The following is an 18,677-nucleotide window of genomic DNA, read 5'->3' as shown; positions in this document are numbered from 1 at the left end:
TTAGTTTATAACGTAATTTTTTGCCCAAGTAAAAGTCACTCTCATGAAGTGTTCCATGAAGAAAGACATTTACTAATTTTGCAATATTTAACAGTGTACATTCCTCGCTGCTTAACCGCAAAGAGAAATTGAGGCTATTCCCGGGAATATGATTTCCGCGAACACTGGTCTCGATAAAATTAAACAGTGTACATAAGGGAAAATGTACCGAGAAGCTTTCGAGCTTGGAAAATGGAAAGAAAAAAAAAGTAAATGAGAAGTATTATATACGCACGAATTATTACTACGTCAATTATATTCTCTATCTAAATCGAAAATATTTAATTTCAGTCGCGATATGTACATAATATTACGCAGATTTAATTCTCATTTCATTAGAACACAAACATGTTTAGCGTTAAACAATAGAAAAGGAATGGAGTTATGTGTATACCAAGTACAACAGTTCCTCTATAAGTATGCCAAACCAATAAGAAATGTGTTTAAAAAAAACAAACAAACGCACAAAATAAGGGTGTGTCCTCCATGTTTTTTTCTGTAGAATCTATAGAACATGTACTTCAATGATATCTTTTGTTAGTTTCTGTACCATAATTTTCAGACTTAACTAAGGCCTGTACATAATCACACATACAGTTGCTGAATGAAATGTTTAACATAGAAACGTGTAATTATCATAATGTCGAGAGTGTCACGATGTCACAAAACCAGTAGAATATGTATGTAACATATTTTCCTAACATAATATTACCATGTATGTAAAACACTATGTCGTTTATATACCATGTACCGTATTGAAGATTTATATTTTTTATAAAAGTATTTATTTTGTACCTTTCAACATAGGGTAATAAAGTATTGTTCTGGTACAAAGTTAGCGTGTCAATTTTTCCGCGATAGAAAGAGAAAAATTTATCTGATTCCCGTAGAATTGAGAACCACTGGTCGCCAGGCTAACTCGCACGCACTTCGAAACGCACGTATGCATCAATAGACTTTACTTAACTATACTACTCCAGAACGCAGAAAAGTCTGCACGTTACCAGTCTTAAATTTTTTTTAAGATAACTTGAAAAAGAATCTATATATGATTTTTTTTGTCTTTATAAAGTTGAGACTACTTTGAAACCACGTAATCGGAGCATACGAAATCGAGACGCTTTGGAATCAAATATAACAGTAATTTACTTTCAATACATACGTGCTTTCGATGAATAATGATTTTAAAAATTTTTTTTTGTTACTGTGACTTACGTATCTCTGCTAATTTTCTCGAAAAGGAATGGTACCACAGATGTAATGGAATAAGGTTCGTGAAGATTTCCTGGCTGTAAATCCAAAGATTGATATCCTTTATTACGATCACTTTTAGACACTTAGACACTTAACTTCACTTCACACGATTCAATAATAATATAATTTGCACAATTTAAGGAAAAATTGATCATTAATAACGAAATTTTTACGCGCCCGTATCGATTTGAACACCGCGAACTCACAAACTGCTTGCAAATTTCAAACGCGAATTCGTTTCTAACATCTACGACGCTAATTGGTCGATTTTGAAAAATTCGGTACGTAATACTGCGCATTTATTGGTCGACGTACAAATGAAGTCAAATGCGGAATAATAATAATGTATATACTTGAACAATATTTTATAAAATATTTAATACTTTTTTACTAATTATATAAATTCTTATAATGTTGTCTATTTGATGAACGAGATATAGCGCTATTTTCAAAAATCTTTTTGCGCACATATTGCATTGTAATAATTACAAAACATAATATATATCTTTTTGTGTCTGTAAATATCCCTTAAATATGTTTACTTTATTGCTATATATTAAATTGATTATAAATATCAAGTTAGTCGTACAATTTCATTAGAAAGAGACAGCTTCAATAAGCAGACGCTTTTGATCGAACATTCGTTACTGCCGCCCTTCATCTGGCAGTTATACTTCGAGCATAATGTACAAGTTATGCGAAGAAGTAACTACCTTTCCAAGCACGGATATCAAACCGTAGAAAATCAATATAAGACGAAGTCGGTTTCAGAATCGCGGCACGATCATGCATTCTCTCCGAAGAAAGAGTATTGCGATCGCAAATCAATGACAGTCGCTATTATCTCTTAATGATTAGTCATACACGAGCGATCTCGGTAGGCAGATTAATCTGTCAAAAGAACCTAAGAAAATATTCAGTGAAACGAAAGAGGGAAAATTGTGAATCAGTCGTTCGATTACTGCCGCTCGGAGAGGGTGCTCAGGACATGCGCAGCATAACCTCAAAACATTTAAGGGATGTCTATACCGCAGACCGGTTCATTATCGTTGCGTCCTTCGTGTGGATTCGAACGACAGTGTATAGGGTGTTAGTGCTTAAAATTGCACGCACGCGAGGAGTAGCTAAGTGCGAAACGAAGAATCATCCCCTTTCGTCGTGAACGACCAGTCGAATTCAAGAGCATGCGCGTTCGTGGCTAGACAGGGGTTGTTGCAGTCAGGGAGGGGCTTTCCTCAGCAGAGTGACTCAGAATATGCATTCCGTAAAGTACATCTTTGTGATTTTTAAGAAGTGACATGCGTATAACAACGTCTCGTAATTGTACAGTGTGATACTCTCTTTGGAATTCTACGCAATGTCATAATTCGTGGCGAGTGTTGAGTGTTACGTGGATCGACTGTCAGCTGTCCCTTCACCATGAACGTGAGTACTTTAGTCGCCTCTAATATCGACTCGTTTTCTAGCACCAAGAATGTGGGCGTTCCTCTATTCCTCTGTGTCTATATTAACATAATCAGAAGTAGGAATGCGGTGTGTGTCGTTATCTCATGAAAGAAATAAGATCAAAGAAACTCTTTTTATTCGTCTTTCAGATAATACATTTCTTAAGCATAGTTACAGTCTAATACGTCATTGACCTCTGTTAAACGTAAAATCGATGCGAAGGTTACGTCTAATCGAGAAGCTCTCCGCTTTATGCTATACTTTCTGCAAATACACCGATCGATACATCGAATTCAAAAACATCGTAACGAATTATTAACATTCCAAAAAACTTCAGACGTACTCTGGAAGTAGCTTCGAAGTGTTTCAAACGTTCGGTAACACGGTGATACTTTTTTGCAACACGTTGTGCAAATGAACGCACGATTTACATATAGGATGAATAGATTCCTCGTTATCTTTCTGTTTATTGACAAATTCCTGCGGCTTTGAATTACGAAACTAAAGATAGGCGATAATGATCAATTTACGTAGTTCAACTAGCAGAAGATAATTGTACCAAGAAGTGATTCATCCTTCTCTTATTTAGACACGAACTCTTATTAGGATCCAGTGACCTTGTTCCACGGAGCACTCCGGTCTTTTTGTTCGCCTGCCGTCAGAAAAATAGCTTAAGAATCGCTCCCGGTCGTCGTCTGTACATTGTCGTTCTTCTGGCTAATTACAATCTGACACCTTTATTTACGTGTTGAGATTTATATGGATATACCGCGTACCCGCAGAAAGAAAGAAAAAAAAATTAGAAAGAATGGAACAAAGCTATGTGGGCTGTGTAGAAAGAAAAACGTGTTTCGGAATTGCAAAAGGAGAGCCCACATATCTAACGATTTTATCGCGGATGTCTCTTGTCTAATAAATCTTCGTCTAAAGTACGATACAATACACAGGACGCTTTTGTCCGAAGAAAATTTCTTTTTTACCGACGTATAAACAATAACGATCTAACACAACAGTGAAAACAGTGAATTTCATAAATCTTCGATGATGTAACTCTTATCTTATTAAGATAAATCAATAAATACTAGGCATAATATGCAACACGTAACGTAAACAATTTACGTTCAGTCGCTTCTTGAATAATCGTTATAAAACAGAAGAACGATAAAAGTATTCTCTTAACAATATTTATTTTACCTCTCGAGTTAACAAGAGGGAATGCATCGCAATCTTTCAAAGGTACTGCTTCGCTGCACTTGTAAAGGTTCAAAAATAACGTAGTATTTTATAACGTGCTAGCTACGAAACAGCCCAAGAATGTGAATTTCTTGTCACAAATTCTCCGAAGCAAATTGAAATTTTACGATTAAAAAAAAAAACAAAACAAACAGAAGAATTCGTTCCTCGAAAAGCTAACGAACCAATAAGCGTTTCAAATTTCATGATTAACTGTACTAGCCATATTTCAAATATCCAAGGGTAATATCGAATTTCACGAGAATTCAGTGAACCTTAAACGTCGTTGTATTTAAAAAAAAAAAAAAAGTTTCTAACACTGGTAATACGAGATACAGTGCAATAGTACACGGTGCAGTCAGATTTTTTTTTAGCATTACAAATATTGGCAAACTCCGGCAAACAGAATTGATAATGCGATCATATTTTTCAGGCCTTGGCGACAGGTATTGTCTGCGGCAACGGGGAACGCGTTGGTGAGTTTCAGTTTGCGCATATATTTTCGTAATTTATACTTCTGTCGACCCACTTCAAATGTAGATCAATCTCGGAAAGTCAAAGCAACATTACATTGTGTCTAATGTGTACATAAATGCGTTTAATCTTAGTAGTCAATGATCAGCTTCTTGCACTTCCATTTGTTTTTTTACTTCCATGCACATTTTACCGATTATTTTCGTTGCGCATACGCATTTGGTATACTATGTGCTACTACATACATAGTTAAGGATAGCAGAATATGAATATTTTCTTTCCGGTTAATTCTTTCGAAGGACAGTGGTATTCTTCAATTTCTTGATTGTACTTTTTTCAGAGTACGTATCTCAAAGTGGTTGTATCGGTGTTCCCCGGAGTATCCTTTGTCCGGAGTCATTTATACGGTTCCATACAAAGAAAAGCCTGTAATGCGATTGGGGCAAACGCGATTATTTCGTCGTCCTGTTTCTATCCGTCCATTCCTCCAGTTCCCCTCAGCTCGATCAATTTTCCATCGATTTTCGATTGTATTTCGCGAACTGCGACTAATTCGATTACATGGATAATCCTGTGGAACTGACATTTACCATTGGTGGAATTTTAAAAATAATCGAAAGATCACTTACTTAAATAGAACAATCGATATCTCGAAAATTGGTCGAATCGGTAATACTTCTTTATTTAAAGTTCTTCAGATGCTTTTTCGTTTTTAGAATATGGTCCATTTTCTATATGTAGAATATTTCAATTATTCCAAGCGTTATACGAGCCTTCTGTATTTGCATATACTATAATCCAGATATTCGATACATTATTCGATACCTTGCATTTTAATTTCATCAGAGACATACATTGTGCTTATGAAAGAGCTTATCGATTTGATGAATTGTTTATATTTAGACATCTGGCTCCCGAGAGATTGCAACTGATGTTTCCGTTCTTCATTTTTCCAATCTTCTCTCGATTCATGTGAATTTAAAATATTTTTCCGATAAAAGAAAGCTATCACACGCTTAATTTTATCTCAAGTTTCGCTCGAATAATAAATCGAATATAAGTTTCTTATTTTCCAATAATAAAGATGAATTTAATTGAAAAAGATTTCATGCTCTCTCTGTTCAAGCGAGAAGCATCGTTAAGTTATTTTTAACGTTTAATCCGAGAATCGATTTCTCGAAGCAGCAGCAGTCGCAGCGATGGCTCGAACTCAAATCGAAACCATTACTGTGATTAGCTGCTGCACATCAGATATGTCCAAGTTCTATTCAGTTCGCAAATAAACAAAAAGATAACGATTGAGCAACATCGAGAAAATGATCGAAACAAAAAATCTATCGTCTAGAAAAATCATAGGTTAGGTTAAGCGTTGTTTCATCGATTGTTTTCCTATCGACGCGATCTAACCTCTCTACGCGAATCCGCCAAACGAAATGTATCGTAAGACGAAATCGGTTCGCGTTTATTACGAACTTCGATATGAAACACCGCGTATGCATTCAATGAGCCGGCAACGGAGAGCTGCTCTCTATTCTGGCCGAGGCAGAGCGAGTATTTATTAATAGAGATTAAACTCCGCGTCGTGTCGTGCCGTGTGCAAACGCTCTCCCGCGCAGGACGCACGCCGTTAGGGCAGTCTGACTCAGACAGCGGTCCAGAAACCGAATCCGCGAAAATAAACGTGGAAAAATAGTGTTACCCATCGATTAACCCACGACCGTGATCGCCGACCGGATTAAAGCTATCTGTTTTGTCCGTTATCGGAAAACAAGTGAACGTGTGTAAAGAGTGATCAGTGTTGCGTTATAAAGTAGAGGTAGTTGCATCGAAAAAGATTTGTGTGTGCGTTCGTGTATTATCGTGTATTTGGTGATTCGTAGACCATTTTAGATATGACGAGTAAATCGTGGTGCAAACATTCGGTGCATTGATGACATTTTCGTACTTGCGTTATCTCTTGTGTTTATGCATTCGTTAAAAAGGCCTCCATTGTGAAGAACTACAGGTTCGCCCCCTTCTGATCAAGCTATGCTATTACATGCAGTGTGTCAACTTACACATGGGAAATACTGTTCGTGTTCTCGAGCATCACTTGACATTCGATCGTAATAATCCAGGTTCATCTAGCAGTAGGGAGAGAATTAATTCTGATTCCCGGAGTCATTACTTACACCGTGCTTTATATCGTGGAAGTTCATGGTGTAACGATGGGTTCGTCGAGCGCGCACTTACTGTAATGAAGCACGCTTACCATTGCATTATTTACCATGACACCGGGCGGGATAAATCGTTTGACGTTATCGATACTCGGTAGACTATCGGCGGGTAAACAAGTTGCGTTGCACTTTACTTTCTCCGATTGCGTAGTTGCGCGTGTGGTTTGTTCTTATTATAAAACTTACTGATCTTCAATCGTAGTGATTGATAAATATCGTAATAATGTAAAACGTGATTTTCAAATGAAAATTAGAATTTTTATATTTGTCATTTTCAACTGGAAATTCGAATTCAACGGAGATTAAGGTTAATCTAAACTTATCGATAACGTGTCCGATAAGGTGATACTTTAATGACTTATAAAATTTGCCCTATTTTTTCCGACAGTTAACAAGTTGCCCCTTGAATCAGTTATTTCAATAACCCACAGTCATTGTCAACGAATTCATCGATCAGTATGACTCAATGTTCCAACAATTTTTATCTTCTGTTCCTATTTCAAAAGCATTAATCGGTCCGACGAACCCTCGTTATCTCAATGTTCGATTAACTCGAAACAATTGCTTCGCCACTTGTTGCAATTTAGGCAGTTGAACGCGTCTGCTGACGTAACGACTATTATTACTATTGTCGGCTAGAATATTCGACCAATGCCAAAACCACGTTTTGCAATTCTGTTTTATCTTCCGTATCTTTCACTGAACCGCACCTTTTAACCTTCGTATTAAATTACGATTCCCTTGAAGTCTCTGAATCATTTTGATAAGCACTCGTCCTGGATATCATATTTCTATAGTTATCAATAGTACAGCAAATTATAGTATTTTCATATATTCCTACCCACTTCCTAATATTCTCGAACGAGTAGTTTCATATTAACCATTAATTTCTGATTTTTTATGAAAAAATCAAAATATTTAACCTGCGTTATACGAAGCGCCATCTTAGTCCCCGCCCTTTCATGATAATTCAGATCGAAAATCGATATATATCTACAAAACCATTTCACACATTCGGAAAATAAGAATCTAGTTTAGGAAGGTCGATAAAAAGTGTACAACTCTTTGCAGTTATAATAGCTCTTTCATCGCGGGATAAGGCAGTGTAGTGGTCCGGTATACATATTCGGTGCTTGGATTCTTAGAACTTCTACAGTTGCACACTTTCCGCGCATAGACGTCGCTTTTCCTGTCAGTAAAGACGGAAACGTGGGTTCAACCACGACGACACGCGTCTTCATTGTTCGCGATGTAAACGCTGAAGCGAGGTGGTGTGCCGTAAACAAAGGCGTCTTTGAAAGGTGTCATCGGCTCGAGTACGGACGAGTAATCGACTCTGTTTCACGCGTGTTTCGTTCGTCAAAGTGCAAAACATCTTTTATGCTGAAGTGTGTGTCGCAAGTTTTGTATAAAGTGTCCGCGGGAACTGCTTCTGTCCCGTGATGTAACTTTGAAGTGACAAATGTACACTGTTTTGTACGGTGTCTGAACATTTTAAAATGATGAACAAGCGAGGTATGATATTCTCGCGTTTGGACGATTGGTAAATTTTGTGCTACTCCTTCGTTTTCTCGTTATTAGACTTGTGCGTGACTTAAGAGTGTTAATCCTTCGAGAATCTTCGTTAGCAACGTGTTGACTGGATTAACCAGTGAGAAAGCGTTACTACTATGTTGTAACGTGATAGCGTATTAAAAAACGCTGAATATTTACAAATGATGATAGTGCTTTTGTTGTGTGTCATCATGAAAATAGCAGAGTTCTCTGTTGGCCGTATGAGCCCACCATTCGAAACGCCTGCACGACCACCACATCTTTACTGCGGCAAACGCAAGAGGCAAGAACGGAAATATTACCGACGACCTAATGAGAAGTGCAATTGCCTACTGTATAATCGTAAGAATATACAAGATGAACATGCTTTGTGTCTAACATTTGTCTAAGTCGAATTTAAATAGCTAAATTACAAGATTACGACGCTTTGGTACATTAAAATAATGGAAATAATTTATCGATAGATGAAATAACTCGATTGATAAGGTCGTTAATTTCGAATAGTCGATATTGTAGCAATCTTACTATTCTTTTGCATAATATTCTCATATATCCTCTGCTAATTTTACAATCACTTCTAATCGGATTAATTAACATTAGAGAAGAGTCTACATATATCGTTTCGTTCAAGGCTGTGCGTGTTAACAGTCGCTAATAAACGGAATGTTGAAGAGGATGCAGTAATAACAGCAATTTTAATGTGCAATCTGAGAAGATTGCAATGTTCCGTATAACGTATTTCGAATATATCGTAGTACAGATGCTTTTAAAAGAGCTTAAAAAATGCTTCCTAATTTAACAAACTCTCCCACGGCCGCGTATGTGAGAAATGGCGGTGTGCCCTACTATTTCGGGTACTCACGCCGTGTGGGAGTGCTTTACATGTGCGCGCTTGAGAACAAATAATTCTGTGACATCTGTTGAAACGCTTAAGTACGCGGAAACATGATCATGAGATGATTCACGATGTATTTTCACGAGATGCCTTGCAATTGATTTAGAGTCATTAAAAACAAAACAAAAGAAGAAATAATTCCATAATAAAAAAAAAGAATAAAAAAAAGTAAAGCTGTTTTTTAGATTTTAAAATGACATTGCAATGTCGAAGACAATTTTCCAATTGAATTAATTTCTTTACAATGTACTCGTTAGATTCATTTGGCTGTTGAAAAATTGCAAAATATATACGCTAGCCAAGCAATTAAATCTGTCCCTTTGGCAGAAGTATCACGAGATTATATTTCAACGGTTCACGTGTGCCGTATCGCGAAATTTGGCTATTGAATTTCTTCTGCTGCTTACTTCGCTTCTTCTGCGGCACGCTAAAATTATCCGATGCCCTCGACACCGTGAACGAAGCACCGTGAAGGATTTTTCCTCAGACGGGTAAAACCACAGGCTGCATTGATATATCGGGACTGTCGAACGTGTGGAACGACTTCCGTCAAGGCATACATACTGTGCGATGCTAATCGAGTTTAACTTTCCCGGACTTGCCGATGTTCGAGTCGCATCTCGAAATAAAATTGGCTAAAGTGTCCCATGGACGCGAAGAATTTAAAATACCCAACGATTGCCAAGTCCTTGTATCTTCGAAGTATTTTAACAATTTGCTAATCATGGTGCTAAGATTACCTAAGAATAGGGAGAATATTTTATATGTTACGAAAAGTTTACCCATACGTGTTTTTTTATGCTTTTTAAAATTTCTACATAAAAATTTTATGATTACATCAAATATCAAAGTTGTGGTTTAGATAAACATTCTATGTTAACATCTGGAAAGTAGAGTATTTTATTCGAATCTGAACATTGCGACAAGCGACAAAAGAAATCTAGCGTGTCGTATCGTAACCTTAATTCAGGCGTGTTGTATCCGATTTCCTTTTGCCCACCCTTTACGCTGGATTGGTAATGCTCATGCGCCGCATGAGCAATCGTACACCATAGGCGCAGTTAAAATGAATTCCTAACTATGAGTGACGGGCGAGTTGTCGCCATATGGTCGTGAGCATGAGTGTTTTCGGATAACATTTATCGAATGTAAATATTCTCCGTAGAACAAAAAATTCCAGCGACCGTGGCGATGCGATGGAAAAGAATTCTTCGAGGTACGATTAGTAACTTGCATTCAAAACAGTCTCCTTTTTTCTCATTATGATACATTTTATCTCTCTGCAACGAAGCAAGTTGACAATCATCCAAAATGTGTATCTTCATAATAGCCCGTTGAGTTGTTCACGTGTATTGTTAACAATGAATGACAATGAACTATGAACTGTGCTATTGTATACCTCTAGTCTAGGATGTTTATAACTTTGTTTATTATTATGACACCTACAAATATTTTAAAGTAAATTTAGAAGCGAATCTAACATGCATAAGAAAGTAAAGTTTATTACACGCACATTTAAATAATGTTTCTAGATACTTTTAACATGTTACAAAAGAATATGTGAATTTAAATATGACATTCATTTTCTGCGCATGATTTATGTTTCCTTCAAATTACGTCTAATTAAGGATCTGTCTAAAAGAATATTCAACAAAAGATTCTTTTGTTTCAATTATTTCGGAATAAGTGGTCCGATAGATTTCCACATTAGACATGCGTTTTCTACAGCATCACTGATTTCTCAATATAAAATTAATACGTTCCAATCGATTAATTAATTATTTATTACGTGACAACTAACCTTAAAACACGCCCTCTTAAGTGTCATGATGACGCGCAGCCTTGATCATCCCCGATACGGAACACGGGCGCACTTGCTCAAATGCATCCGCCATAACCTCAGCCTGACGTCACTGGCTGACACTTCTTTATCGTGAACATTCCACGGTACACGAACAGAAGGAAATTCCTAACATGTTTATCAGTGCATTGCCGGTGGTATTATTGAGACCACCGCAGTGAGTGCCTTCTTTTGTGGTGTCCCAGAAATGTGATTCATTATCATCACTGTGACACTACTGCTATTTGCGCATTACATCAAGAGAGATTGTTCGTAGTGTGCAATTATTCTTCTCTATAACAATGTGACAATATCAAAGTAACATTCAGTTTTGTGTATTTTTTCATATAACTTGTATAATACGCAGAATGCGACGTTGTAAATACTCGATACACGACAGTCTGTCATGAGCTGCAATCAGAGCGTAAACGATGTAAATACATCCAATTATGATCGAGTCATAATTTGTATTAATATGAATCGCTGTATTATATGCGGTTTACGATGAAACATTGGCAAAAAAGAGAAAATGTTTAACAAACCACAAAAACATTTTGTGTATGCAAGATATGGTTTGTTTTTCATTGGTTTTTTAATTATACATAATTTTATGACTACTTATTAATCTTATGTAATGTGTGTCTTAGGTGCAGGCAAAGGGGCTGCAGTGATGGAAGATCCACAAACACCAGGATCTGATTGCAACTCCAATCCTGCAACAGATTCTATCCAACAAGATTTAATTAGTTCTGAGTTTGTATATATATATATATACTTATGCATACATAAAATGTTAGCTACAGAGATGGAGGACTTCATGTTCATCCAAGTGTATTGTCCTCACTCTCTGCTTCATATTCTCGGGAAGATTTGGGCTACTATGATGATCTTGCCCGTAACCTGGATGCTAACTTGGCAGAAATTGATATGGAGAGCTTTCGTACAGCAGACATTCATACTTTGCTTACAGCATTGCCTGTTATGTGTACAGATCCAGTTCAGCATTCAGAGGTAAATATAGTAAATTGTCATATATAGTCTTCATTTTATAATCCCTTATTTATGTTATAAATTAAGTTATATAATCTAATTATTGGAAAAAATTATTTTCATTGTGGATAGCTTGCAAGCAAATATATTTTATGAAACTGTTATATTGTAAAAGCTGATATTTTATAATGTTATTAACATTCTTAAATTGGGATAAATTTTTGTTAGATAATATCTTTTCATGAATGTTATTCTTTAATTTGTAAATGGTCATTAATTGCGGTTCCTGGTTGCAACAGCATAAAATACTTCCAGTTTCTTCATTGTACTTGTAAATAACATTCTAAAAATATTCTGTATCTCATCATGGCAGTTTAACTATCAAAGGGAACGATATGCCAGTATATCTGGATCTGTTATGGAAAAACTTGACATCGGTTCATCTATCAGCCCTCATACCAGCAGCCAGGTATGACAATGGCTGAAAATGTTGGATTTCTTCTACTGATGTTGAAGTTGATATAAAAACATTTATGTTGACACAAGTTTTGCTTAACATGAAATAAAACTTAATTTGCTTGCAATTCCTCTGCATGATTAATAAAAGAAAGAAATTCAAGCTGATTTGATTATGTAACAACCACCAAAAATATTTAAGTTAATAAAATTAATTATGTCATTTAACCAGTGCATGAAAATGAGCTGTGCTAGCTTTACAAAGTGCATGGTCAATTATTTAAGGGTATATTAGGTATCTAATGAAAACATATTTTATATTAAAGGGAGAAGATTCAGCCTGTTCAACAACAGATACAATTTCTATATGCAAGTCATCACTACTCTTCTCTCCTATGAAAGAGACACCCGTACTACCACCGGGGGGTAGTTACAGCGTCGACTCTCTGGACTGTGAAGATATGCTGCTAACATGCCAAACAAACAATAAAGACAACTATACTATTGCTTTTGAGGGTAGTATTACAATGTATTCAGATGGTTCACAAGATTTTGAAAATCAAGGTATAACAGTAAACAATTTTCTATATGTAGAAACAGTAGACAAATATAATTTTCGTGGTATTTCTTTTTATAGAAAAGCAAAATGCTTATGAAGCAGCAGGACCATATTATAATAGAAATGCAGACTTAAAAAATGTATTAGATTTATCAATGGCATGTTCTGATTCTAAAATATATACTACATGGAGCAATTTGAAACATTCTTCTATGAATAAAATTATAACTCGTCATCCATCAGGCAATAACAATACAATACCAGAATTTTCACATGGTGTTGAAAATATTATATCTGTAACAAATAAGAGAAGTCAAAGTTTGCCAGATCTTACTCAAGCTACACAATTACATCTTAATATGCCTCTTAATTTTTCTGTAGGTTTCAAAGATACCTTTCACTTAAAAACAAAAAGAAATTTATTAATAAAATAATCTTTCGAATGTTTTTATACAGGTCGATTCTGCAGAATCAAATAATCATGCACAACAGTTACAAAGTTCGGGATCTGTAATGAGTCGATCTATAAACGAAGAAAGTTCTGACAATGGGGAACATCATCCAACAGGAAAGAAGTTGCAAAATTTAAGTCTTGTAAAATTATTTATGAAACAAAAAAGTATGAGTGCTGAAGGAATGAGTCTTACTTTGGATCAGTCAGACTCTGCTAGTGATAATGGATGGCCTACAAACAATAGTGCTAGTGACAGTGGTACTAATACAAATACACAAATACAACGGCAAAATATAAATAATACCTCTAAACAGCAAGTTCCAGAAGGTGACTTTTCTATTAATTGGGTTAAAAGTGACGTTTATAATAATCAAGAAACAGAAAATCAGAAAGACAATTTTAGTGATATTCCAAAACGCTCATCAAGAATAAGTGAACAGAAGGATGAAATGATGTCATCTGCATCTGTAGAAGAATTATCAGAAAATACATCTAAATCAGATTTAACGCACGATCATGATACCGACCAAAACGAGTTTGACATTCTTCCTTTTGAACATCAGCGAAAAACCGCGTGGATTAAATCTATGGAAAAGAAACATCCAATTTGTAAAACAACTGGTATTCAAGCAATAGCTGAAACAGAGGACAATTCAGTTCAGACATCTTTAGTATTTACATCCTCTACAAAAGAAAAAGAAAAAGAAAATCCTTCTTTAAAGGAAACAATTGTTAACAAGAAGCCAGTTTATGTTGTATATCCAAATTATGCACTACCTGATTTATCATTTCTCAATATTAAAGATTCAAAGTTAGATAATATAGCTTTAAAGCCACAGTGCTTTGGAAAAAATAGAGTTAATTGGAAACATACTGGTAGATCTGGTAGACCATTTTCATGTAATGATATAGATGCATTGCGTCAACGTGGATTCTCACACGTTAAAGATTGGGAGTCGTTGACATTCCTTTTGCCTACTGAGTACAAAAAAATTTTGTACGATGTACCAGAAGTTTCAAAGCACATCAATATTAATGAAGAAACGAAAAAGCCTCTGTTTTGTTTATCTCCTCCAATGCGTCATAAAACTCGTACCATAAGTGAAATCATACCAAATACTTCATCTTCTACTAGTAGCACAGCAACGCAACCATCCTCTGGATATCGAGGATCTTCTACGATATTAACTGATTCTTCAACAAATCAACAAACGTTAAATAACGCAACCAATCCATTGTACCTTTACCGTTATGATAGTATTAGTTCCGAGGCCAGTTTAGTAAGTAACGATAAAAAAATGCATAGGCAAATTAGTAAAACAAAAACAACCTGTCCGTGTCTCCCGAAACGATCGATCTCATTACCACACGGAGATCGTGAGTCCGAATTTTCTAATGGAAAAGTGCCACCAAGACCACCTTTACCCAGAAGTATTTTAAGAAAAAGCAAGGTTCCTGCAAGTAAAAGATATAGCATGTTTGAAATGGGAGATGTAGAAGAAATAGAGGATCAATCGCCTGAAACAAATAAAAGAAAGTCTTTACAAGAGCCATATTATATGAATAACGATTTACAATTAACGTGTCGTGGAAGAATTGTTGATTCAGAAAAAGATGTTGACGAGACAGAGGAAAGATATCATACAGGTAAATATAATTAATCTGTTGCTACGTTACTATTTTTATAATACGTTCGATGTGAATGTATTTTATTATGCTTTAGAAAGGGTAAATGAAACAACTACAACAGATATGGAGACTGAAAATTCTGAAAATAGTGAAGATGATGTAAAACAATTGGAAGAATTTTTGAAACGTAGCGGTTTCTCATCAAGTAGTGATGGAGATGTAGAAGATCCCGACGTTAAATTAAGATCATATGTAAGAAAGTTTTTAGCTCTCAGGATGAATAAAGATGTTACCAAAGCTACTGATATGATGGATATGATAGAATCGCAGAAAAAGACTGTCAGTTTTGCCGTAAACCAAAGGAAAAAATACTTAGACAATAAGGTAATTTTACATAACTTTTATATTATTTTTTTGTGTTAAGACATGCATTCTGAATTTGTATAAATAAAGCATTTATTTCAGACTAATAATTTAAATGTAGTTGCAAATGAATCAAGTAAAGAAGTTGCACTTACAGAAGAAAAAAAGGAGGTGATTCCTGATAATAAATCATTGGATTTAGATGAGAAGAGAAGTAAATACGTTATCTATAATTCCCAAATAATCTTGTTTTTAATGATTTTCAAATACCCTAATCAAGTATTAATTATATATTTAAATTTTCAGAAATGATATTATCTGTAAATAAAGCAGTAGATTTATTATTGAAATACTGGAATAGTGAATCAACTCATGGTAGACAAAATTACAATGATAAAAATGAATGTGCTCAAATCTGTGTTAGTAATTTGTGCCCAGCTTTGTATGCCATTATGTCAGATGGATTGAAGCCACACTTAAATTCTACATTTGGACCAATAACGAATAGTGTTTGGCAAGTGGTTGAAGCATCCTCTCAACAAGGTCCAGTTACTAAAACATTAAACGAATTAGTACAAAAAATTAATGGTGAAGATGTTATTACCGAAGGAATGCTAAAGTTTCATGCATTTGTATTTGGTTTGTTAAAGTAAGTTAGTACCGCAGTAAAAATGATCGTATTATTTTATATACGGATATTACAGTTGTGCCATAAATGAATCATATTTTTCAGCTTAAGAGCTTTGGATGCGTGGTTTGTATATTTATGTACGAGAGAATCTATCCTAAGAAAACATTACAATAGCAACAGTTTATTCGTGGCAGCTTTATCAAATCCAAATGCACGAGAAGTTGTTGATACTCTATTATATATTCTAGATCCCCTTGCATTTTGCCCATTTCAGCTTGATCTTCTATATCAGTATCGTCAACTTCACAACAGTTTTGGCAATTTAAATAATCATACTATAAATGTAAGTATTGTTACAATACTTTGAAGATTCGCGTCTTTGTACATTTTACTTAATCGAAGCTTCTATTATCAAGATTAATGCATCATATTATGATAATATTTCGCAGGCTGTAAACTTTAGGAATGTCGATCTTACCACAAAGGAACATCATTTCGATAAAACGGATACTTGTGCAATGGTTTCTAGTCCAAGAAAAGTACGTCCCAGATCGTGTGTTGCTTATAGCAATTATGATGATAAACCTAGCGGTATTCATAAATCAGATATGGAAACCGTGAAGAAACGTTTAAGTAATCCTATAGGTTCAAAAGTATTTCGTGCTCTGGATAAACTGGCTTCCGAAGATTCTGAAGATTACACTGATAGTTTAGAACATTCACCGTTGAATAGAGCATCGAATAAACAACCTGTACCTAGAAAATCTCATAGTCCGGAAAATAAAATGAATGATGAAGACAATATGTCGGGAGAAGAGAAATTTAGGAAACTTCAAGAAAAATGGGAATTGATGGTTGGAAAAGAAGATGCAAAGAATCAACCAGTAGTCTCAACACCCTTATCACCTACACGAACACCTACGAGTGTAGGAAAATCTAAGATACCTAGGCTTCTTACTTCGCCGGTAAAACAGTCAAATACGATAGCAGGACCTGCCAAGAATACGAAATCTCCTGTCTCGGGAATACCATCTTTGAAGAAACCTGTTATACTTTCTACAACAAAAACTACACCAAAAAAACCAATAGAAGTAAGAAGCAAAGACGTAACAAGGCGTACTAGTAGAGTGGATCAGGAGGTTGTAGGAACAACGCGAACTCACTTAGCGCGACCTAGTTCTTTACCATATAAGTCTTATGGACTAATGTCTAAAGACAAAAATTTAATATCTCCTCAAAGACGAGCGGCGTCTACGTCTTTACCAAGACCAACTGCTACTAGTACTGCAAGAAATCCTCCTACAAAAAAACCACTTAAGTAAGTATGGAGAAATTAAATATATTGAATGCATTAAGTGCACTGATTTGAAATTTAATTTAAATGCACTGATTTGAAATTTAATTTTATATTAAAAATTATGTAATTTCGTATTTTTATTGCATTATTATTTAGTTACGTTATTTATAATTTTTAGTGCATTGATTCGACTTTTTGTTTCTAGTTTTAGAACTTAACGTTTCGTTGTTTTTTCTGTTTTCTTTTCATAGATTAGTAAAATAACAGATCGCGCATGTCGGTTCCAGAGAAGTTCGCACACTTACGCATAGGGTCTCATCATATAATGGGCATCTTGCATTTGGAGAAGGTGAGAAGCTGAAAGTAATTCTAGAAGTAGATAGTAAGTGGTTGTTATGTGCGAGAGGTGATCGAAAAGGTCTGGTTCCGCGGATGTGCGTGCATAATATTCAGACTTAGCCCCACATTAAATGTCAGTAAATAGAAATTATTTAAGTGGAACAAAGTTATAAGACTTCAACGCTATGAAGATATTGAATGAAATGAAGAAAAATGTGTACAGTGTATTAAAGGAAAGGCATAGAATTGTTTTTAAAGTATGATATAGCAACTGTTATTATTCATAATTGTTTGAAGCTTCATTTATATCGGATTGCGATAGTATTATCACTCGTATTGTCATTGACAAGAAAATAGGTATCACTAGTCATAGACTTTCAAACCAGATTATATTTAATTAATTGAACATACACCTATTTATAACCAGAATGTACATATATACAGTAAAATATGATAATAATGATAAAGACGATAATGACATGTAATAACTTATAATATTATGAATGTAACTGTGATCATAGTGTATAGGTAAGTTTATTAATGCGAATGTGCGATAACGTTGAATTTTATTTTTAACGTTGTAACTTATATTTTAACGTTGTAACTTATATTTTATTCTTATCTATTCCGTACATCGCACGTTTAACAAGTATCTCATTTAGTTTTACCTGATGTATAAATTATTACATCGCGCGCTTGTGGTTCGCAATAATCACATTTTTTTACTTGCTTCATGTATTCTTTAGTATGCTGAGGCATACAATATAATCAAATAAAATCTAAAATTGTAATTGTATCCCTGCATATTTCCTCGTATAATGGTATATTCCCTGTAAGGCATCTTATTCATTTAGAATATGAAGGTAGTGTAAATAAAGGAATAAATAGAAATAATAAATATAAAGCATACAAATCAAAGGAAACAATGCTCTGCATCATTTGCAAATATTAGACTTTTGAAATTTTAAATACTTTTGAATTATTTAAAAATGTATTATGCAAAATAAA

General features: G+C 34.9%; 1 protein-coding gene across 1 annotated transcript; it reads left to right on the top strand.

Moving 5' to 3' along the window:
- Positions 1–8,240: 8,240 nt before the first annotated feature.
- Positions 8,241–17,902, top strand: LOC108578444. Its single transcript, XM_017941794.1, is given in 13 exon segments — positions 8,241–8,558; positions 11,599–11,709; positions 11,712–11,962; positions 12,315–12,410; positions 12,724–12,961; positions 13,035–13,333; positions 13,413–15,057; positions 15,134–15,423; positions 15,505–15,616; positions 15,709–16,051; positions 16,136–16,376; positions 16,483–17,351; positions 17,618–17,902. Coding segments are annotated over 13 exon segments (4,848 nt in total). The 5' UTR covers positions 8,241–8,377; the 3' UTR covers positions 17,790–17,902.
- The last annotated feature ends 775 nt before the right edge of the window (positions 17,903–18,677 follow it).

This window comes from Habropoda laboriosa, unplaced genomic scaffold, assembly GCF_001263275.1.
Source record: "Habropoda laboriosa isolate 0110345459 unplaced genomic scaffold, ASM126327v1 scaffold5, whole genome shotgun sequence".
In the NCBI taxonomy this organism is placed as follows: domain Eukaryota; kingdom Metazoa; phylum Arthropoda; class Insecta; order Hymenoptera; family Apidae; genus Habropoda; species Habropoda laboriosa.
This window is presented reverse-complemented; position numbering and strand designations above follow the sequence as displayed.